A 24452-nucleotide genomic window follows, 5' to 3' on the forward strand; every position below is an offset into this window, starting at 1 on the left:
CCCTGTACTATAATCATTGCTTAACGAGTTCATTCCTCCCATTAGCCTGTAAGCTCCTGGAAGGCATATTCACATCTTCCTTGACTTTGAGCCTCCTATATGTTTATTAATTAAATGAGTTGATTGAAAATAATAAGTAAGTTAGTTGATTGACCACAACTGGAATTGTGTAACCCCTCACATCAAAGTACTGAGGTTTCTGACAAGGGAGGCATTTAAGCATAGGCTATCACTTGAAGACTCCTGAGTCCAGTGAGGCTTACTCTGTGCCCATCAACATCCCTTTGAATTCTAGAGTAGGGGGAAGATGAAAATTGTTATGTTTTCCCCTGCCTTTCTGGCAGTACAGAATGATTGCATTTAAGATCATTTTACCCCCCAAATAAATGCCTGAAGAGTACTTATCATACTAGCACGATGCACTCCTGGCACTCATTTATTTTCTCAGACAAATTCCCAATTTTACCCTCAGGATTTGGGTAGGTGGTGGAGTGTCTCCCTCACAAAGAGGTTGGAATTCTAGGAGTTGTTTGGAAAATGGCTTCATAGGGGTTCTGTTCCTCCCATGGTGTGTGTGCCCGTGGATGTCTCAGTACACATCACGAGAGGTGGCTGCGTAAAGTGAAAGACTACAGCGTCCACAGGAGCCACTTTTGCCCAGAAGAAACAGATTTTTGGAGTTGTCAGGAGGGTGGAAACGTACAGACAGCAGCCCGCCATATCTCTTCATCAGCTGATTTTTTTTCTTTTCTTTTTTTTTTTCTTCCCCTCTCAGCCGTTTAATGTGAGTGCCTCTCTCTCGCCTCGTTTATTTCAGATGCCTCAGGAACAGTACACACACCACCGGAGCACCATGCCCAGCTCCGAGGGGCCACAGGTATACAAGGTGGGCATTTACGGCTGGCGGAAAAGATGCCTGTATTTCTTCGTCCTGCTCCTGATGATTTTAATACTGGTGAACTTGGCCATGACCATCTGGATTCTCAAAGTCATGAACTTCACAATTGTAAGTAAAAACACACGTTTCTTTAGCCCTTCTCAGGGGAAGGGAAAGTGTGGAGCAAGAAGGAATGTGGAAAAGTGGTGGTAGTAGGATTCAAATATCTTGCAAGCCTGGCATTTGGTTAAAAAACATTTTTGTTCCGATTACATGGGGGGGTCTGCCTCTTTCTAATCTCTTTCCCTCAGTGGCTGGGAATCCAAGTTAGAGGCATTTCCCTCCTTTACAGTCTCTTGGATGCTTTCCCTCCATTTTGATAACTGTGATTCTGTATCCTGTAGTTTCCAAGCCTTTTGAGTAAATCATGCAGGAAGAAATATGGGCCAAATTCAAAGAACTAAGTTTTCCCAAATTTTGGGAGGGAGTATAAAAGGGTTTTTGAGGTAGAGGGGAGCGATATCTGAGCAGAATAAGGCTTTGTGGGTTATCTAAGAGTTATAACTCCCTGTACATACCTGGTAGCTCACTGCTGTGGTTAATTAAGATTTTCCTTGGGTTTTAAAAGGCCAGTTTTCTTTGCCACTGCCTGAGTAGGATGGAAATGAGGAGGGGGTAGCTATGCTTCACTTTTAAAAAAATTTTTTTAAAGAATCTGTGCTTATGCTTCTTTGAAGAAATTCTTGTTATTGGTGGCTAGGGGCACTATGCATATTGAACATTTATTGTTAAAGTTCAAATGAAAAGAAAATTCTGGAAATATGATTTCTGGAGTTATTCTGAGTTTCCCACCCCCCATCCCTGGATTGCCTGGAGATTCTGGCAGTATAAGTACTTTTCACTTTGAGTGAACGCATAGTGGGTAGTAACCTGCTGCCCTGAGATGGCCTTCATTTCTTGTGATGTCAGAAGGAAACAATTAGGTTGCCAATAAAAATAATCCATTTGGTAAAGAAATCTGACCATAATGCAATTAACAAGCAGGTTTTCATGTGAAAATCCCCAACAGGATAGTGGATTTTTGCCTTTTCTGGATTGTAAAGTTCATCTTTATCCTTAAGCCAATCTGCGTGGTTGTACTTCCCTGCCCTCGCAGAGGCGATGTCTTCCGCTTTGGCTCTTTCCTGCATCTTCCTGATGTTCCAGAGCTGCCTGATAAAACCTTTGATCCTCCTGTAGCTCCATTTATCTATTTCTTATTTTCTCCTCACCCTGGAGAATAATTTTTACCCGTGTTTCGCAGACAAACTTTGAGAAGACTTTATGGCTTTAAGATGTGTCTGGAGTCCATCTGGTACTAAATCCAAGGGACCATAATTGCCCTCTGTTGATGTGCATGTTCTGGGATATTTTTATTTATTTATTATTTTTTAAAGATTTATTTATTTTAGAGGGAGTGTGCACGAGTGGGGGGAGGGGCCAAGGGACCAGGAGAGAGAGAAGCCTCAGGGAGACTCCCTGCTGAGCACAGAGCCCTATACTGGACTTGATCCCAGGACTCCCAAGACCTTGACCTGTAGCCAAAATCAAGAGCTGACCCCTTAACCAGTTAAGCCACCCAAGCACCTGTGATGTTCTTATTTTATGTGTCAAGAACTTTTAAGTGGAAAGCTTTTGTTCTACAGTATTAATTAAGAGAAAATTGAAGCTAGGGCAGTAGAATGGAGAATAAAAACATAAAAGACATTTAAAAGATGGTGTTGGTGTACCTCAACTAGGTTGTAGGAGATGAAGGATTGGAAGAAATTCTGGAGCATTCCCAGATTCTAGCTGGTGAGAGAATTGAGTGGTAGAGTCCAAAAAGCAAGGTAGAATTTATTACTTTCCCATTGGAGCTTAGCTGGAACTAATGCCCCCCCTATAGCTTTTCTCTGTGCTATTTGGGCTAGTTCTATGACTTTTTTTTTTTTTTTTTTACCTAGTCTGATGTGAAGTTAACTTCTAGAACCTGAAAGATTTGGGGGTGAGAGTGGTGGGGAATATGAGCTCAAATCTTGAAAATTGTGATACTGTACAACTATGGATTCTAGAGGGTGTTTTATCTGGCAAGCTTAATAGTGAGAGGTATATGTAAATGTATACTGAGTGACAATTCACTCTGATTGTATGTGAGCTTGGGGAGCAATATGACAGTAAGGTAATAATCTATTTGAAATAGGCTATTTCCTGTAGTTAACTGAATTGATTGCCAAAGTTGGGAGTTCTTAAAGCAGTACCAAACCAAGTACTTACTGAGGTGAGAATAATGCCATTATTAGCCATAATTGGTGCTTTATAATCGTAATGCATTTGAGCACATACAGCTGAAGTGTCAGAAAATTGATCTTTCCCTGCAAGTTAAAAGCATATTTTTCCATCAATCACAGTATAAAACATATTCTTTTAGAATTATAATTCTATTCCACAAATAGTAATTTACTGACAGTGAAGATCTTGAGAAAGAATGAAGTATTAACCAATTTTATATTGGAGTACGTTGGCTAAAACAGCAAGGAAATCAATGGGATAACAGTTAAGCATTTTATGCAGGAATTTTAAAATATTGTCAACAGAAAAGAGTGATTTTTTTAAACCTCTGGAATATTTAATGATTCGCAATTTAGGAAAGTTCACAGTATAATCAAGCCCTCTGAGTAATGATGAACCAAGAGAATGATGTCATAATGAAAGTACTTGGGAGGAGGACTTGGCAACTTATCCAAGATCGGATATCCAGCATTTTACGTTGTGGTCAGGCTTGTGTTCTGTGCCATCCCCAAGGGTATATGCTGGAAGAGCCCTTCCATTAGAGCAATCTGGAAAAATATCCCCATCCAGTTTTCTTGGTCCCAGAGGTAAATCAGAAGACAAATGATTTTGCTCTCCTATGCTCCTCACTGAATGTTCTTGCGTTTGTTACAAGGCAGGAGAGCAAGAGGACACTTCAGTTCTCAATTTTCCCATACATGGAGGAGTGTGTGGTTTCCCTGTACTGCGAACCCTCGTAATTCAAACTATCCTGGTTAATCACACACTGTGCTGTACAAGGGGACTACTATTTACTGAGTTTTGTCTGCTAGTTTATTCTATTAGTTACAGTGCTTGACCCTTAAAATATCTCTCATTGAATTTTCACTTCGGTGGGAGTAGGAAAAAACACGTAGGTATTGTCTTCATTTTAATAAAAAACCAATGTTCAAAGAAGTTAAGTGATGTGCTGAAGTATACACAGGTAAAAGATAAAAGAGGCAAATAAAATAAATAAACAAAATAAATAAAATAGGTAGTGTTTGACTTCAAAAGTAAATAAAAGAGGTAGTGTTTGTTTCAAAACCCAACCCTTTCCACCACACTGTACTCCTTCCCCTAATTGCTGTAATTATCCAGCACTTCAATAAAGCCATCCAGCTGCCACAAGTCTCACTGTCTTTGTGGCCCACCATCTCTCCACTGATCACACATGTCCTTTCTGTCTGAAATAGCCGTTGACAATTTCTGTGTCGAGTAATTTCCCGATAGTTATGAATGTTCAGTCCTCATGTCATTTCTGTTTGCACCGTACTTGTTACCCCTCTCCCTCCACGGTCTCAGCCTTCTGTCTTATCCCTTTGTTGTGTTCATGTAAACATTGAACATAAACTTCATAATAATTTATATGTCATGGGGTGACATGGAGACTCAGTGAGTTCATGTGTGTTGAGCATTTATGGCAGCCTCTGACCCACAGGAAGTCTTGATGTTGGCGACAGGAAGTCATGAGAGACCCAGCACCAACCGTAGCGTGGTGGTTACCCTTAACCAGAATCTGGAGATGGATGCTTTAGACATAGATCTGGCTTCTGCTGCTTATTTTGTCAAGTCCCTCAGCACCTCCGTGCTGCGGTTCCCCGGGAGTAATAGCAGGACCTGTCTATCATAGGGTTGTTGTGAAGAGTACACCAGGGGATGAGTATAAACTATTTAGAATGGAGCTCAGCACCTAATAATAGGTAAGTTATGTTAGTGTTTGCTATCATCATCCCCATCGTAACTTTTCAAAAGTTTGTTTTGTGCCCGGCACTAGGCTGCTACCATTTATATTATTACTGAATCCTTATGCAAGTAGGTAAAATTATGGTATCAACTGGACAAGGATGGGGAGAAGCTCAATAACTTGATTTGTGATCGCATAGCTTTAGGCAGAGTAAAGGTTTGAATCCAAGCAGTCTGGCTCTGGAACCTGGTCTCTTAGCCATCATGATATATTGTGGGACTGCACAAATGTCCTAGCACGGGAAGGCAGGGGGTGGGGTGCTGGCTGGCTTCGTCAGTGGAGTGTGCGACTCTTGATCTCAAGATTGTGAGTTCAAGCCCCATGTTCAGTGTAGAGCTTACTTTTAAAAAAAAAAAAAAGAAAGAAAGAAAAAGAAAAAAAAAATCTGAGCATGAATATCAGGGAAATGGATGCCTACCTGGCCATGAACTACATCACCTTTTTTCTCGGAGACTCAGGATAGAAATGAACACATTAAACTAGGTATCCTTAAGACTATAAGGTAACTTCCTGTTGGCACACTATGATTTTATATTTGGGGCTTTGCCTTGACCATGTGTGATATCACTCCATAGAGGCGGCTGCTGCTGCCAACACATTCTAGCAACCCAGTCCAAATAATGTGGTCTCAAAGTTCTCCCCACATAACTCCATTTTGATCATCTGCAATATCATTTAGCACAAGTGGTTATTGAGTGATAAGATTTAAAAGGCTTGGGAATTATCAATAGATGTTGTGATCTCTTAGCACAGTGGAATATGAAGTCATTCACTATTAGACAAGAGAGAAGCTTGGGAGTTCCCCTCATCAGACCCCCTCGTTTTGCAGATGATGAGCTCAGATTGGGTAGTGAGGTTGCCTGATCCAGCTGTGTTGCCGTAACCGTGCCAGGAACTTCTCAGGAGCAGGGCTCATGCCCTATTTATCTTTGTGTCCCTAACCCAGTGCCAGTATACAGTAGGCTCCCAATATGCGCTTGTCAATTAAAAATTGCCTTTGTGAAGATCACATTCATGAGATACTGAATGCCCAGTACCCAGTCAATGCAGGTCACATGATAAGTCTTCCATAAATTATAGTGTTCTATATACCTCACTTAATAGATAACTTCGGTTCCTTTTTCCATTCATTAAAATTATAAAAGTCAAACCATTTCTCTGTGGTTACACAAGAAATGGACTTCTATTTGTTTAATAAAAACCTTAATAATTTCCCCCTATAGTCCTCATAAAAACCCTGTGAGGTAGGCACCACCATTGCCCTTATTTTATAGGTAGGGAAGTGGAAGCTCCAAGAACTGTGGTAACTTGCCCAAGGTCATGCCGTCAGTGAGTGATGAAGCCGGGATTGGGTCACAGGGAGTCTGGCTCTAGAGCCCATGCTTTTAATCAGTACACTATGCTGCCCATTTTCCAAGTGCTATTTTTCATGAAGACAAATTGAATTTGTTCAGTGCAATGTCTAAAACATGATTTATTTACCCTAAAGGAAGATAAAGATCCACTGAGGGTCAGAGGAAGGCATTCTAATACTTGTAAATTGGACACATTGTAAAACAGTAAAAGCCAGAGAGAACGGACAGTGTGTTCCATAACTCAGAACACTGACATTCATCTGTTTGGAGAAGGCTCAAGGAGCTTCGACCCAGTCAAACTGACTCAAGTGGAGGGGAGTGAGGATACACGTGCCCTGGGAAGGGGAGAGGAGTCTCACCGGCATGTGGGAGCCCATCACAGCGAAGGGACCGAGGGCGCTGGCAGAAACCGAGGCTGCTGTGGGGAGGTCCACCCTCTGGTTGCCCAGGACCGCGTGGCATCATGCCCTGCGACATTCGCTTCTGTTTGCAGGCTGGGTTCTTTCTGCTTTTGTTGTTCCTTCAACTAACCCCCTGTGTTAATTCAGGTTTTCTGCTTCTTCGCCACTTTAACATGTATTTATCTGTCCTTGACCTTCTGTTTATAATGAACTTTCTCTCTTGCTCCCCCTCTACCTGCCCCCATCTCTTATTGTTCCCCAAGTGACATCCCAGAGAAGGAACTGCATTGGCCTGGATGTTGCACATCACGCAGTAACCTGTTTGCATACCTAGAGGCTGAGGAAGACGCCCCATCTTCAGCTGTAAGCTGTAGGACAAAGCCACGGTCCTCAGAGTCCCGCTCTTTGAGCAGCCCGGCCAGGTCTTCCCTCCCATTAGGTCAGAAATACACTTGAAAATCGTATCTACATTTGATCTATAAACACTGTCTTTTTAAAGCTGTTTCAATTTCTTCTCATTTATTCTTGAAGCCTTTCCAGATTAACCCGATGGACTCCCTCTTCTCTGTTCTGCCGTACCTGCTGTCAGGCAGGGGCTGGGTGAGGCGGGAAGGACATTCAATACTGCATTTATTTATTTTCCTGGCCCTCTCCCTTGCTAGGGTGTAAGCTCCGGAGACAGGAACCTTAAACTATTTCATATTTGAATCCACAAGTTTAAACACCTTACCTAGCACGTAGTATTTAGAATGTTTATTGAATAAATGAATGGGAAAGAAAAATCATGAATAGCCCGTCACTTTAAATTAAAATGTGTAAAGATGGGTTAATAGAGCTTTATATAGCCCTTAAAATGAACTATTAGTTCATTTATTAAGGTAGACAGATCATAAATGAGATGAGTACTGGAATTTGATTATGAAAAGGTATTTTTAATACAGATACTCCCTTCTGTGTATCAACTACTTGCTACATTTTAATTACATGAAAAGAGAAGGGCAATAATGGAGCGTCAAACAGAATTGAAATAGGAGGTGTCATCCTAGTTAATATACAGATTTGCTCAGCAAATGAAAGGAAATGATATTATTGGCTTTAGTCAGACTTTTCATTTAACACTGTTAATATATTGTGTGTGTGAGAAGCATTCACTTCAGCTTCTAGACTGAGAACATCACTCTGTGACCCTCAGTGCTTTGACTCTTGTCACTTTCTATCCATTAGCTCAAGTTCTTCAACCTGAAAAACTGTGAAGATGTTATTTTTTTTAAGGCGGGATGAAAGTTGTAATGCAGAAAAAAACAAAAGACAGAAGTTCATTCTGTTCCATGATCCGCACTGGGATGTGGCTCTGCAAGGTCCTGTTTGCTTAGAAGCCTACTGGGTTTTGTACCTTTATAAGAATGAGAATCTTCAAGGATGATTTTAATCACTGTAACCGCTGCAAAATGCTGTGAACCAAGCTTGTTACAAATGGATATAATTTATCGGCCATATTTGCTTCAATTCAGTCCGTATTTCTTAAGCACACTATTTGTGCAAGACACCATGCTTGTTTAGACAGTGGAGATTATAATAGGAAAATCCTTTATTTTAATAGATCAGAATATACTAGAAAGTAAAAAGAAAAAAAAAAAAAGCTTGTGTGTGATATTAATCCATTCCCAAAATGACAAATATTTTAAGGGAGCATCAAAAAGGAATCCGCTAAAGCTAAAAGGGACTGGAAGATTTCTTGAGTCTTAAAGGATCGGTAAGGCCTTTTTGAGTCATGTTTATAGTAGGGAAAGCACCATGATTGTAGCCTGGTTGAGGTGTGTTCAGCTTGGTTGGAAAGCCCCAGACACTAGGGTTCTGATATTGAGAACTCAGGCCCCTGCAGAGAAAAGATGGGGTGGGCAAGGAGAAGCGTGGAAGCCGACACCGAGAAAGTCCAATCGAACGCAAATAATAGACACACTTGAGAGGTCAGACTGAGAAACTTGAGTTCTAATTATTAACAAATGACTAGTGCAGTGTTAGCCTAGTATATGGATAATATCCATGATTTTTGCCACTTGTTACTGTTTTCATATACTCAAAATTCCTTTTTTAATGATTGTAGAATTGAGAACAAAAAGAAATGTCAGCAGGCTCCCTGGAAATATTTTTCTCTTCATAACATCACACATAGCTGCTCACACGTGGAATCTGAGATCTTATAGGCCATAGGGCTGTTCTTCAGTTCTGTTACTCAGAACTCTAAATGACTCTCAAAATCAGAAGTTCTGACGAGATCTTGGAGCTCTGTTCGCTCGCACTAAGACATGAAGCAATTGTAGGAGAGAAGTTCTGAATCCCAAGAGGGCATGTTACCACAGAGAGCTTCCACAGCAGGCAGGGGTTGTTCCGACTGTGGGGCGGGGAGCAGGGGAGAAGCCACAGTAAATATGAGGAGGTTTCAGGTCATTTGAGTTGCCTGAGCATCATTAGTTAGGGTTTCTAAGCTTGGAGTGGCTTTGTAAATACATTATCTAGAAGTGCACTAATATGAAATTAAAGTGAAATAATATTAAAAATTCAGTTCCTCGGGGCACCTGGGTGGCTCAGTGGTTAAAGCCTCTGCCTTCAGCTCAGGTCATGATCCCAGGGTCCTGGGATCGAGCCCTGCATCGGGCTCTCTGCTCAGCGGGGAGCCTGCTTCCCCCTCTCTCTCTGCCTGCCTCTCTGCCTACTTGTGATTTCTGTCTGTCATATAAATAAATAAAATCTTTATTTAAAAAAAAAAATTCAGGGACGCCTGGGTGGCTCAGTTGGTTAAGCGGCTGCCTTCGGCTCAGGTCATGATCCCAGCGTCCTGGGATTGAGTCCCACATCGGGCTCCTTGCTCCGCAGGGAGCCTGCTTCTCTCTCTGACTCTTCCTTCCACTCTGTCTGCCTGTGCTCGCTCTCATTCACTCTCTCTCTGACAAATAAATAAATAAAATCTTTAAAAAAAAATTCAGTTCCTCATTCACACGAGCTACCTCATAGATAGTCAACAGCTGCTCTCCTCAGGAGACCACATAGAAAACATCTCCATCACAGCAGGGAGTTCTCTGTTATAAACATGACCAGAACCTGCTAACCTACCTTTTGGTGTGTACACTCAGACCTTGAACAAAAAAGTTTTTCACTTCTCTCCATACATTCATTATTGTGTTTTCTTTCTATGTCCTAGACAATTTTTAGGACCTGGGACCATGGGATTAAGGTAGAAAACCAAAAAGCAAACACAACTCCATTTATCAGGAGGATGAGAAGAAAATTTCTCATAATCTCATGAACAGGTGGCCCCAAATATCTGGTTATAATGGCTTGTTCCTTTTCCATACACCCATTCTCTGTCCCCTCTCTTCCTTTCAATACTCCTCACCAGGAAGGTAGTGCGACAGTGATAGGTTTTTCATCTTGCCTGTAAGAAGCAAGGTGGTCCTTTTCTGGGCACACAGCTCTATTAAGGGCGGAGGGTCAGGGACCATTTCTAAGCCTTAATCTTCTCAATCTGTAAAGAAAAAAAAAAAAAAGTAGTTTGGACCGGATGAAATACAAGGTCATCCCTCCAGAGCTTAAGTAGTTCCTCTAATTACTGGATCCTCCCATATTCCTTGACTCAGAATGAGAGAGATTGAATCATTTTTTTTTCCTCTAGAAGTGTGTGTGTGTGTGTGTGTGTGTGTGTGTGTTCACACTGTATTTAGATAAAAATCCAAGATGCTAAGTGCCAGGAAATATATCTCATATGCTGTTTAAAAATGTTAAAACCTTAATCTGTTCAATTATTTAGTGAGTAATTGGTCTCATTATCTATTATTATCCAACAAAGTACCCCAAAACCTAATGGCTTGATGTAACAGCCGTAATTAATTTTGTTCAGGAATCTCTAGTTTGGGTGAGACTCAGTGGGAAAGGGTTCTCTCTGCTCTCTGATGTTGAGCCCCTAAAGTTGGGAAGACTCGGACTAGGGTTGGCTCAACAGGTAAGTCTGGAATCATCTAAAGACATGTTTACTTACATATATGGGCACATCTTGAAAATGGGACTTCAGCAAGCCAGGTAGTCTATATGTGGTCCGCCATGTCAGCTAATTGGGCCTCTTTTCCACATGGCAGCTGGGTTCCGGAATGTGTGTTTCCCTTACACATGGTGGGAGTGCATAATCCTGCTCCAACCTAGACTCGGGAGTCAGGCAACATCACTTCTTATTTAGTCTGGTGAAGGCAGACACAAAATCCTTCTAGATCAAGGAACGGGGCACATGGACTCTACCTCTACGTGAGGGACTTGAAGGTTCTAGAAAAGCATGTAGGATGGGAGATTGTAATGGGTTGAATAGTGGCTCCCCAAAACATATGTCCTTGGCTTAATCCCTGGAACCAGTGAATGTCACCGTATTTGGCCTGATCTAAAATAAGGATCTCAATATGAGGAGATCATCCTGGATTACCGAGTCAGGCCCTAAATCCAGTGATCAGTGTCGGAATAAGAGTCAGGAGGAGTAAGAGTTGATGGAGAGAAGACAGCAGGCAGTGCGGCTGGCTGCAGAAGCAGAGAGACGGCTGCTGCCAGCACAAGGGATGTCAGGTAGATTCTGGAAGATGAAAAAGTCAAAGAAAGGACTCTCCTCTAGAGCATCTGGAAGGAAGGGCATCCCTCCTGACAGCCTGATTTCAGACTTCAAGCTTCCAGAACTGTGAGAGAATAATTTTTTTAAGCCATCAGTTTTATGGTAATTTGCTATGACAGTCATAGGAAACCAGACCAGAGATGGCCTTGGGACCCTCTTTGGGAAGTAGTCTGCCACAGCCCTATCAACACCACCTGCTAAGAGCCATGCGAACCCTGCACAATGTATGGAGCACAGTGGGAAGTGCTTGCTGTGTTAGCTCTTTCCTTTCTCACCAGGACCCTTTGAGGAGGTGCTGGGAGAGACAAAGCGCGGACTGCCTGCTTAACCTGCCTGACTCCCTCAGCCGCTAAGTGGCAGGGCCAGTGTACAGATCCTGGTGTGTCTAACTTCAAAGTTTGGGCTTTCAGCTTTCTTTAGAGATGTTTACTGTCAAAAAAAAAAATACATGTCGTTAGCTAGTAATATATTTAGTTGTATCGTGTCCAATGGCCATGGTGGTTAGTGTGTGTTGTAAGAGTAAGGAGGAATGGGCACTTTGAAACCGCACTTCAGTGGGGGAGGTTGGGTGGCTCAGTCTGCTAAATGGCCGACTCATGATTTTGGCTCAGGTTGTGATTTCGGGCTTGTGAGATCAAACCCCATCTTAGGCTCCAGGCTGAGTGTGGAGTCTGCTTAAGATTCTCTCTCTCTCCCTGACCACCACCCCCACTTGCTTTCTCCCTCTCTCTCTCTCAAAAAAACAAACAGACCAAAACCTACTTCAGTACTGGATCAGCCATTGACCACTCAAGCAATTTTATCCTCACAAGTATTTTAAGGAGTCAGACTAACTACATAACTGGTTCTTGATCCCAGGTCCTGAACCAAAGTCCAGGGTCAAATGCTTAAACTACTGAGCACCCAGGTGCTTCTTTGTGTTTACTGTTAAAGAAGGAGTTAGTGAGTAGAATTTGGGAGCAGTGGTGTAAGCCCTTTTTAGTGTAAAATATGTGAGTAAAATATATAGCCATTTAGCAAGTCCTTGCTATGACCAGACATTGTGAAGGCCTCTGGTGTGTGATTGCCTTCTCAAAAAACTAACAGTGGAAAGATCCATGGAATTGTTATCTTTACCATGTTGGCGTAATCATCATTTTATTTCAACAGGCATTTTTAGGTACCTGTTATACTCCAAAGGACACAATAAAAGTCTATCCCCGTAGCATCCTTACTCTTATAAAAGTTCTTCACACCTTTGGAAGCCTGTTCACACCTATTGTGTTATGTGATTCTTTACAAATGGGAGAGACATAGCAGGGATCATTTAATTTTACCCTTTTTGACTGAAGGGACTGCGGAGGCTCAGATCTGTGTAAGGTCTCATGTCTAGTAAGTGGTGTAGTCAACCTCCCAACTTGAGAATACATGAAAATAAGAATGGACAATGAGCTGTAGAACTCAACCACAGTTGCCTTTTCCGGTTTGAGGCAAGTCATGCAGCCATTGTTTATGGGATATATGGAAAAAGACTCAGCACATTCCTGTTCCTTAGCTGGCCATTAAATTTGGGCCAGGGAGTTTGGGCCATTAATGCATGAGACTGTGACCAGCCACGTTAAGTAAGCATGCTTTCTCTCTCTGGCAAATCTCTTAATTCCAAGGTAAAAGGGGGGAAGTGTGTCCCTAAAGCCTGAGGATAGAGGAAAGTGATCATTTGGGTCACTTAGTCATTCAGTGGGTTAAACCGGCTTTCTGACGTACATAGCTGGTTGCTGTCTCGGAAATGAATGCTTTACAGTTCACATAAGGAATTTCAGATTTTCTCCATTGAAACCTGCATTACAGTTTGGCAAGGAGGGTTTCACGAGAGTGGGGATAATTTGTGTTTGTTTATTCTCTGGTGGAGAGCCTTGTGCTTCTGACTTTTGTGGTTTTCTTTGAAAAAAATAGTTTCCTGGACCCAATTAGGTGAATAGCTCCTGTTTGAAATCATCAGCTCTTCAAATCTGTTGTTTATTTAGTTACTTTCTGGTTATAGCCTAATGAATGAATAACAGTCATGTACTCAACACATGTTTAATGATCTCTTCCTGTTGACTGAGCACCATATCAGGCGCTGGAGGTATGGCAATGAACAAAAGCAAATGCCGTTCCTTCCTGAAGGAGCTGGCTGTCTTGTGGGGGAGGCAAGTAGTGAGCACGTGATCAAACAGATCAAGATGTAAGAATACCATTGTGATGAGTGGATGGGGTAAGAATCTATGAAGGGGGAATTTGGCATAAGCAAAGAGGGGACTTTCAAGACGAGGTGATTGCACAGATGCCAAAGGTAAAAGTGAACAAAGGCAGGCAAAGGAAAAAGAGATGTTGGCAATCTCTTGGTTTACTTGCTTTATTTAAGGGCCATCTGGCTTCATCATGGCTGAATTAGGGACCTCACCTATGAAAGTGAGTATAGACCGTGATTCCCCTAACTTAATACAAATAACTTCTGCATTTAAAAAAAGGAAGCTTGTTTACAATAGGGCTTTGCTTTCTTCATTGGCACAAAACAGTATTTGACCCCTCACAGGTGCATTGACTGCAAAACTGCCAAGTGGAAGATTGTTGTTAGTAGGATGGCATTTTTGAGATTATTGTTCTTATTTGTGCCAGGCATGGTACTGAACTTAATTTCCCCTTTTACCAGATGAGAAAGTTGAGGCTTCAAAGTGAGGTCAAGTCACTTTCTCATGGTTGCAGTAAGCAACAGACCTGGAACACAAAGCCAGTATGAACCCAGAACTCCTGATAACTGTGCCATACATTCTCCTGTGATACCCTGTTCACTGAAAGATCCGTGGTCTTTGTTCCTCAGAGCCTTTAGTCTCCATGCTTGGACCATTCCAATAATGTCACAAAGAGTCAGCAGCAGGGTACATGAAGAATGCTGATGGTCTATAATAGCCCAAAGATGAACTGATTTCTAGAACCCTCTTAATGTCTGCCCATTATGATGAATACTTATTACTCTCAACTGGTGGAATGCCTCCCACACAGTTTATTGAGAAATTGTCTTCTCTGTTTTCTAATGGACTTTATTGATTCTTTTCTCTCATATTGGACAAATCACTTATTGAACTCAGAGGGGTTAGGCGGCCTCACACCCAGGAGACTTAATTATTTTGGAACAAATCCTCTCACTCCAGACTGTCCAGCTTCTTGACTCATTGTCCAGAGTTGTTCTGAAGCCACGGTGCCCACCAATGCTTTAGAAAGATCCTGTTGTGTGAAAAATACAGTGTCAGAGGCAGTGTGGTTAATGGGTTTAGAGAAGTCAAACTCAGGTTGGAACCTCAGCTCTGTTACTGATGAGCCAGGAGATACTAGCAAAGTAGCTTAACTTCTCTGAGCCTTGATTTACTCATTTATAGTAATGGGATTCCTAATACTGGCTTTGCAGAGTTCTGATGAAGATTTAAACAGAAGGTACAGCTGTGTCGACATCAGTAAATGCTTGCGATTATTAATGTCAACTTGACCACTTGCAGAATTGCCTTGCAAAGAGAAGATGTGGTTGCTAAAATTTAGCAGAGAGTCATAGGCTCACTTTTAAAGGAATGACTGATGGCATCTTAAAAGCACGTGCAACTTGGCTGTGGCTGAAAAATCATCATTGCTGTAAGAGTTACAGTCATGCAATATTTTATATGTCCATGTTATTGCTGATTCAACTTAGAACTGCCTGAAACACAGGAAACTATAACCTTTCTAATGAATGAGACAGCCTGTAAAGGAGCAAGCTATTAAGTAAACAAAGTAATTGTGTATCATGAGTTGTTCCCTGAACGAAATAGAGATGCAACATCGTGCCGGAGACCCAGGTGAGCATATGTCTCTGTGAAGAGGCAGATTTTAGTAGAAGCCTGAAGTATGGGATTGCGGTAGCTGGGGACGAGGCTGAGGGAGGTTGCAGGAGGAGCGAGAGGGAAGAGCAAAGGCCCTGATGAGAAAAGGCACTGCCTAGACAGTGTCAGTGTGGTGGCAAGAAGGAGATGTCATTCAGTCATCACTGTTGGAAGGCAAGCTCTGTGTAGGAGACAGAAGGGACAATACATGTGACACTTAGGTCCCTGTTCTGCACTATGTCATTCATGAGAAGCCAACTGACCTTCAGTGACTCATCAGTGTTTGGTATGATGTGATGCTTATGTAAAGCGGCTCAAAAGTCCCACCCTCTTGGAAGCCCTGTGGCTTTCACTGGTCTGTTCAAAGCCAATACCCATGTCTGTCAAGGAAGATCAATTGTCCAAATGCCCTAGAAATCATGATGATGGCGTGATGGCTGCTGACCTCGTAGCTAATCTTGGAGATGGTGCCATTGCAGAAAAATAATTCAATAATGGACACACTGGGGGATGATAAGTGAATATATACTACGTCTGTTTTTTCTGAGTCCATAGCAGCCATAAAGTATTGTAAATGGACTCTACTCTCTAATCAGGGAATTACAGCAATCTATTAATTGCTATTTTTGATTATTTGCATTTAATTAAGGAGTACTCTTGAGAGAATGGAGGACAACATAACCTCAAAATATGGCTTTGCATCTTGGTAATTGACTATAATTTCTGTTTTTACAGCTTTTCTAAATTGTTTATTTCTCCAGATGTTTCCTAAAACTATGATTTTACCTCTTTCCTTTCAATGGGTGAGCAGTGGTTTCCCATAAAAGCTTATATGGTTTAGTTTTCTGAACTAAATTAAAGCTTAATTAGCCAAAAATCCATATCTGTGATGTGTTTATACAATTTATGAAAGCATAATTAATTACAGTTAATTGCATAAGTAGCTTTTCCATTCAAACAATAACCTTTTCTCTGCTGACCTCTAAAAGTCAGATTTCAGGTTGTCTATGTTTTAAACTGCACCCCCCCCCCGCCGCCATGTAATACTTAATCAGTTTGCATAATTCTCAAAGTATTACTTTTTTCTTTGATTTATGGCTTTTATCATGGAAGTCAGTGATTACCTCTACAACCCATGTTTCATGTTTTGAAAATGCAATGAAAAAAAGTGCTAGAATAGCGTTGCTTTTGTTTTGAGGAAAGCCAAAAAGAAAAATTAGACATATGATTTTGATATGTTCTCCAAAGCCCACTACCTCTCATAAAGTTACCGAGGCTTTTTTAGTCTATTTGAATGACAGTTCAAATTACATTGATCAGCTAACTGTCAAAAAGAATAGCTATTATTTTTTAAATCTCCTGATATTTCCAGGATTTGTCTTCCTGAGAAGAATGATAACTTCACCATACACTGTGCCGGATTCTCTTGCTGCAGAAGCTATTCCGTATTTAATCCTAAGGAACTATTCTCTGAAAACAAGCCTTCTCACTTGATTGGCAATTAAACTTTCTTATTGGTTCCCTTATCATTCCCCTAATAAGTCTTGCATATAAATTGAGGGTGGTAAATTTTTCCCTTTATTCTCTCTTCCTTGTTCATTTTCTGGAAGGGGTGGGTGCTGTTTTTTGAGCTCTTTCTGAAGACCCGAGGGCTTCTTTCCCAGGAGCTTCAGGCAAAACTCATCATCTGTCTTACTGGCCTGAATGGTGTCATGTGCTTATCTCTGGACCAGTGACTGTGGCCATGGGGCGTGATTATGATCACTGGCTTGGGCCTGAGTCACAAGTCTGGGAGCTAGTATCCCAGTTGTATAGGCTGTGCAGAGAGGTATGGGAGCAAAAAGAAAATTAGGGTCATACCAAGTAAAGGGATGGAGATTAGTGCGAAGGCAATCACAGGTGCATCTCACAAAACCGAACGTATTGTATTTTAATGAAATTGTAACAGTAGAAGCCTGAGGAACCTCTTGACTTTAGAGTGACTTTTGCTTCAAGATGGTCAGTGTATGTGCATTTTGAATGTGAAAAGTGTTCTTCCTTGCTAGATCTCTCTAAGGTTCATTAACAACCAGTTATTATAGAACCAATTCAAAAGGAACATGTTTTCAGTGCCTATCTTATTATTAGCTTCAGGGCTACATTTTTTTAAATGCATAATGAAATCCATGGAATATTTAGAAAGAATGTGGCACTTTGAAAAATTGGCTTTGGGGGCTGTGCATGGCTTATAGGGGGAAGGAAAAGTGTCTGGCAACTGCATGAATTGAAAAACCTTTGGTCCGTCTCTAGGCTGCAGTTAGTCATAAGTAGTTGAGGAAAAAAAAAAAAAAGAGAGAAAGAGAGAGAAATCCAGTTCGTGACTTTCAGAGGATCTACAGAGGCTCAGTACCCTTTTTAATCTTGTACACAGACTATAGGAAGGTCATTTTCCCCTATGTGTATGAAGTCAGCCTCCCTACCTTTATGGGGTTTTTGCTCATTTCAGAGAATAAGAAATGGGAACTGGCTATTGTTAGTGACAGGACAGTGCTTCAAGAATAATGAGCGTCACTCCTCCTTTCCCTAAGGACTGGGAAAGCAAAGGTACACACAGACATGGTAGCTTTTTTTAAATAGCTATCATTATCATTTTCTCTCCAGAACTCTGTAGAGTCTCGTCATTATTAAAGTCAGGGTACTTGAGTTATGGTCTGGGTTTTGTCACAAGCTCTGGGACCTTGGGCACACACTCCTTGTCCCCTCTGGGCATCATGGTACATGTTGATAAAATGGAGAGTTTCAAAGGCATTCAGAACCAAGTTACATCTCAGATGGCTTTTATCTTTAAAGTTGTAAACATCTGGAATGGGGAGATGTAAAACAGGGCCTCTTGGATTAAAAATGGCATCTTACTTAGACTCTCTTAACCATCTACTAAACTGTAGATGATAGAACAGAGAATGAGGAATCACTCCATCACGAGAAGCCAGGAATGGTAATCGGTCTCTTACCAACCTCTTGGAGGGATCGTTGGGAACTTTTAAGGTTTATAAAACTGCATTTAAAGGACACAGTTAAAGGTACTTCCCTGTCAGGCCATTGTAAGGACAGAATTCCTCCCTTCTCCAGATAGGATGTGCTTTTCCTTTGGACCCATATCTGTGCCCATACTGGCACATACACATGCTTATTTAATATATGCACATATATACAAATGTGCACAAAGAATACACATATGTGCACATCAAATAGATATACGTATATGTACACCAACTAGTGAGTGGCTATAATCCCAAAATAACAACAGCCAGAAATAGGATAGAGCCAAGACATCAGTGTTTTGGGAGGTGCAGTTTCCAGGTACAAAGCCCCTTAAGCAGGAGAAGGTACAGGGGATGCGAATAGGCATGTCAGCCGGACAATGTCCTTCATGAATTGCGTGTTCAGAGTTGTGAGAGATGAGCACCTTCGCAACCCCTGGGGGCACAGCTGAGCAGCCCTGTGAGAAGGGCATTTCAGTTGGTGCCCATGGGGATGGTGTGTGTCTACACCGCGTCTACACCGCTCTTTCCTCTTGGAGTCAGTAGCGGCAATCCAGAGTCTGTGATGAAAATGAAAGAATAAGGATCAGAAGCATCATTTTGAACATGTGGCGAAAAAACACACTTTTAAAAATGATCTACTTTACAAACCAGAGGAAAGGTTTAGAAAACTGAGGGGCGGGAAGTGGTGGAACAGGGAAAGGTCATTGTGATTTCTCCTCAGCAGAGAAATGGAAATCCATAAAGACAGGTCAGGCAGACAAAAAGCTCCGAGAATTGAAGGAAATGACATAGGAAACGTTGAAGGGAACTGAAAGGGCAGTAACAGAATTAAAACCCAGTTCAGAATCACTGCAGAATTCATACTGAGAAAAAGTAAATCGGCTAAGTGAAGAATAAAATTGAAGTGCTTTCCTGGAAATGAATAAGGAAGCAAAGTGATAAAGCAGAAGAAAATTAAGATGATTACTATGGTGGACAGAGACCGAGTTACAGGAATTTCTCCGAATTCTTATAGAGATTCCTGAGGAAAAGAGCAGAATGGAGACTATCACTTCAAAGCCACAATCGAAGAACATTTTTCTGAGCTGGATTTACTGAATGATTTCATTGAGAACCATATAAAACAAGTGGAAAGACAACCACACTCAACGACACCCAGGCAAAATATATGTTTCCAGTGTAAAAACAGAACAATCTTGTAAAAGAACCAAAGTGACGCTGATCAAAGAATTCTCCTTAAGAGGACGGCAGCAAAGAATGGAGTTGAAAAATTAATCCCATGAATGTTATAGTCAAAGAAGCTGTCTTTTGATGAGAAAATGAAGACCCATTCTCACGTGTTGTAAGCCTCACAAGACCTCCCTCTCCTCCCCTGTTTGCTCCTGCCAAGTGAAAACTTACACAAATGAACCCCAATGAGAGAGACTATGACATAAAATGGCTGCCGGGAGAACTTTGGAAGCACTTACATATGAAAGATCTCTACACACTTGCTGAAAATTATAAAATGCAATTCTAAACAGATAAGAAGAGATGCAGTCTGTTACATAGTCTCCGAACCAATATTTTTTGCATGTTCACGTATGCCATGAAGCTACATTAACCAATAATTAGAACGCATCTTTTATATTAATCTGAATGTGCTGTGCCTTAAAAAAGAGGCAAAGACCAAAAAAGAGGCAAACTGGGGATGTAGGGACAGGGACAGGAACATGTCAATTTAGGCAAAATTCTGTGTATTATATACAAGCAAACACAAAAAAACAAAAAAAACCCTACCATTTCTGGTTTTACTTTGATAGTAAATAAAAACTAAATTGAGCAAAAGAATGTTAAAAAAAAAAAAGAAAGAAAATGTTAGGGTGCCTGGGTGGGTCAGTTGTTGAGCGGTCAACTCGATCTCATCTCAGGTCGTGATCTCAGGGCCGTAGGATTGAGCCTCACGTGGAGCTCTGGGCTCAGTGAGGAATTTCCTTGAGATTCTCTGCTTCTCCCTCTGCTCCTTCCCCCACTCGTGTTCTCCCTCTCCCTCTCTCTCAAATAAGTGGATAAGATCTTTAAAAAAAAGAAAGAAAGAAAGAAAGAAAGGAAAACCTTAACAGTGTATTTCTTCTACACCTGAGGTCAGGGGAGGAAGAAATTATAACTAAGAAGCAAGGCACAGCACTCAATCGACAATCCAGCATGAAGGGTATTCAGATTAATATAAAAGACGCGTTCTAATTATTGGTTAACGTAGCTTCATGGCATACGTGAACATGCAAAAAATATCACTTAGTCTTCGATCTTTGACAGGGACATTTAGACATTCCCCCACCACTCCCTCATACAAAATGGTAGGTTCCCACTGCGTTGTGGGAACTGCAACCAAGCAGGGATGTGGGGGCAGCCATGCCCTGGGCAGAGCCACTCTGGCAATGGGGTCTGGTGGCTTCCACTTGGCTACGGTTGCTGTGGTACACTAAACTATTTCTGGTGGTTCCGTGTCCGCTTGGTGCCACAGTGTGAACATTGTGCCAGGGACACATAGTGTGACTTACCTAAGTCTGACCTTCAGAAATGCTGGGGAATCTCTACCTATAGGGCAGAACCAGTGTCTGCAGTCCTTCGACACTTTAAACGCTCCCCCGCCCTTAAATGTGGGGTTTCCCAAGAAGCCCTAAGACCTGTTCCGGCGTTTACTGGTGAGAAGCTGGGGCTTCTCTTCAATGTCTTCAGCATGTGGAGTCTGTACTGTAAGCTTTAGCACATACTTAAATTTATTACTTTTTATCTTAAGGTTTGAAGTGTCTCTTCCAGGGAGAAGCTCTATACTAAAAAGCATAGAGATATACTAAATATTTTAGATATACAAAAAGCATAGAGGCTAGAGGACTAGCCTCTTTGTTACAGTATATTTCTCACTTTTTTCAGGGCCTTTGTAACTTCAATTTTTAAATGTTGTCTAGTACTTTATCTCCCTGAAGGTGGGGGTTAACCAGATGATTCCCCGGAGATACCTTCCCGCTCTAAGATCTGTGTTTGTGGGGGCCTGTGTGTGTGAGAGGATTTAGACTTAACAAAAGAGGTTGGAGGTTATTACCGTCTTCGGGACAAGGGCTATATATTGATGATTTTTTTTTTTAATCCACCCCAGGGCTTAGAACTGAGTCATGAACACAGTTGATACTCTATAGAGACCCAGATTTACTGCAGTATATTTCCTCATGGCACCTGAAGGTACAGGATTACATTGAAAAGGAAATTGTGGGCTTGGGATCTGGAGTCACGAGATCCCACTGGCAGCTCGGCATCTAAGGTGGCCTAAGACAATGCACTTAAGGTTCTCTGGCTGCATTTCTGCTTGTGAATAGAGGTTTGAATTAGATCAGGAGCTATGGACTGCTGGTTGGCCCACCTGCCTAGCAGACTGTGTCATGGGGCCTCCGAGGTGTTGACAATTGTCGTTAATAGGAAAATCCATTAGAGAAGGTGCCCTGCATTCTGCCAAGGCCCACACCACCCCCTGCTAGGTGACACCAGCACACGCCCCGTCTTGATGCTCGCCTTAGTGGCCTTTGCAGGCATTTGATAGTAACCCTAAAGAGCTTTTCTACTCTGCAGCCTCGGGATTGTTGGTGTGCAGAGGTTTTGTGTGTGTGTGTGTGTGTGTGTGTGTGTGTTGTTTTGTTTTGTTTTTAGTAGACTTTGGAGGTTAAAAACTATTTGACTAATTAGAATGGATTGATGTGGGAAAAAAATGTCAGCCTAGGAAGACACACCAGAGAAATTTCAAATGGGTTTGAAAATGGAAATAGAAAAGCTCAATCAGTCTACTTGTTTTCAGGTGCCTTCTCTTCACAGCCATTAGTTTGGCCTGAACAACACCAAAATGGTCCTAATGGCCCTAGTCACAGGAGCTATTACAGGTTGTCTAACTTGGTTAAATTCTTTTCTGCTTTAAATTGTTAATGATTCAGCATTTCACAGCTCAAGTCAGGTACTCTCTGAGGGCGCCTTCCTTAAAGGTCACTCACTCTCCAGAAATCAACATCCAAGATTAAGATTGCAGATTCTGCTCAGTGACCTTGGGAGAATAATTATTTCTTAGATACAGAGCTAGGAAGGCTCAGCTCCAGAGCAAGAGAGCCGTGGTTGGTGTTGCCAGGAAAAGCAGAGAGGCTGGTGAAAAACCAAAGTGCTGCGAGGAGCGGGGACTGTGGGACTGAGCATCTCTCTATGATATAGGGAAGCGAGTTGCCACCAAAGAGGATGGCGAATTCCTTGTGCACCAAACGCAGTGAGGGACTGCATGTGGCCTTACCTGCTTTCAGCCTCTCCAGAGGCCCAGGGAGTAAGTAACACTGTTACCACAATGTAACAGACAAGGAAACTGAAGGAACCCCACTGTCTAAGAGAGATTGGAGGGTTTTGCACATGTTTCTAGAAGGGCATATAACTATTCTCTGCACACCAGTGCCCGATGAATGATTTATGTGTTTTATTCATTTATCATGATGTTCGGGTGTCTGATAATAAGCTTCCCGTAAATGTTGACATGAGAACCCTTTTGTCACCTGCATCTGATTGTCAACATAAAATCTACAAGGCTGAAACATCCACGTTTGAGAGCGAGTGTAGGTAGTTGCAAGATGTTTTATTGATTGATTGATTGACTGATTGATTAACTGAACTTTTTAGGAAGAGATTATCTCATGTCATTAGTAGAAATAAACAAACAGGGTGCCTGGGTGGCTCAGTCGGTAAAGCCTTCAGCTCAGGTCCTGATCCGAGGGTCCTGGAATCCAGGCCCACATCTGGCTCTTCCTCTGCAAGGAGTCTGCTTCTCCTTCTGCCTCTCTCTCTCTGTCTCTGTCTCTCATGAATAAATAAAATATTAAAAAAAAATAAAACAAAACAGAAAAAGATGGGGAAGGGGAGATTTTGTGGACCGATAGAAAAAGAGTGATGAGAAAGTATAATATTAAAGTAGTCAGCAAAGTGGTATGCACTTCAAAGTAATTGGACTCTAATTCCTAAGATTCTGTGGGAGGCCAGTAGAGGATTTATTGTATTTTTTTCCTGCTTGCAAACCAGCAAGTAGATGATTCATGTACTGGGAGGGGGGAAACAATTATTTTTTAATGACATTTAGTTACCAGCTTGGCTTTCTATTTTTACCCTACCCTAGTCTCTGAGCATGTTTTTCCCTTATTTAGGAAACCTGCAACTACAAATATGCTCAATTCATTCTCTTACCTTCCTGGTAAATATATAGAACAATGCCTATATTATCATGCCTGGGGATTGTTTTAAATAGGACTGAGAACAATTCAAACAGCTACTCCTCTGGTGTTTGCATCATGCAAAACCAAACATTTTTTAAAAAGATTTTATTTGAGAGAAAGAATGTGTGCATGAGTAGCGGGGAGGGGCAGAGGGAGAAGCAGACTCCCTACTGGGCAGAGACCCCCCCCCCCCCCAACATGGGGCTCAATCCCAGGACCCTGGGATCATGACCTGAACCAAAGGCAGACACTTAACTGACTGAGCCACCCAGGGACCCCAAGGTTGTCTTTTTTTCTAACTCACTCTAAGAAGTGTTTATTTTTAGGAATAATCTTGTATAATATAATTTGGGGAATAATATAATCTTTAACATTGTTTTATACTGAGGCAAATCGCTTTAGGAATGATGTAGGGAACGCTGTTAATTCCTCTCCTGATGCTTACAAAGAGTGAGTCATGGCCGAAGAGCAGAAACCTAAGGCATGGGTGGCATGAGTTAAGGTTCCTTCTCAAAAGCTGGAGAGCAGGGAGAGACCCAGTCAGGTGTGTGTCAGCCGTGAAGTTGGACTGTCCCATCAGGGAAGTGGGGATGTGAGAGCCTAGATTCAAAGTGCAAGCTTCCTTCTCTGACTGTCACAGACTTTCTCAAGAACCCAGAGTGTGCAATGCTGACTCCGAGTCAACATTTTTTATCTCCTGTAGCACTGGGGAAATTGATCTCCTTTTAAAGGTTCTTCCTGTTGCTTCTGAACTTCCTCCTCCATTTTAATGGTCACAACTGTAATTCAGGCCCACTTTATTTCATGTAACCCCTACTGGCTCCTGTGGGCACAGTCTTGCCCAACAAATCCTTAAATGCTACTTTGGTGTGTCACTCCCCCACTGCAGAATGGTCCTCTGTCCCCAAGGGCCAGCTGTGTAAAAGAGGACATTCCTCTTCTG

The 24452-nt window shown here is 41.8% G+C and overlaps 1 protein-coding gene across 3 annotated transcripts in view; it reads left to right on the forward strand.

The window, feature by feature from the left end:
* The window catches only part of SGCD (sarcoglycan delta), a 568809-nt gene that overhangs the window by 197608 nt on the left and 346749 nt on the right, over window positions 1-24452 (forward strand). For all 3 annotated transcript variants that reach the window (XM_004737739.2, XM_004737738.3, XM_004737737.3), the window contains exon 2: window positions 818-1006. In XM_004737739.2, the coding sequence (XP_004737796.1) occupies window positions 818-1006 (189 nt within the window). The remainder of the gene's footprint in view (window positions 1-817; window positions 1007-24452) is intronic.

The sequence above is a fragment of the Mustela putorius genome, unplaced genomic scaffold (assembly GCF_011764305.1).
Source record: "Mustela putorius furo isolate JIRA1106 unplaced genomic scaffold, ASM1176430v1.1 tig00000407_pilon_pilon_pilon, whole genome shotgun sequence".
Taxonomy (NCBI): domain Eukaryota; kingdom Metazoa; phylum Chordata; class Mammalia; order Carnivora; family Mustelidae; genus Mustela; species Mustela putorius.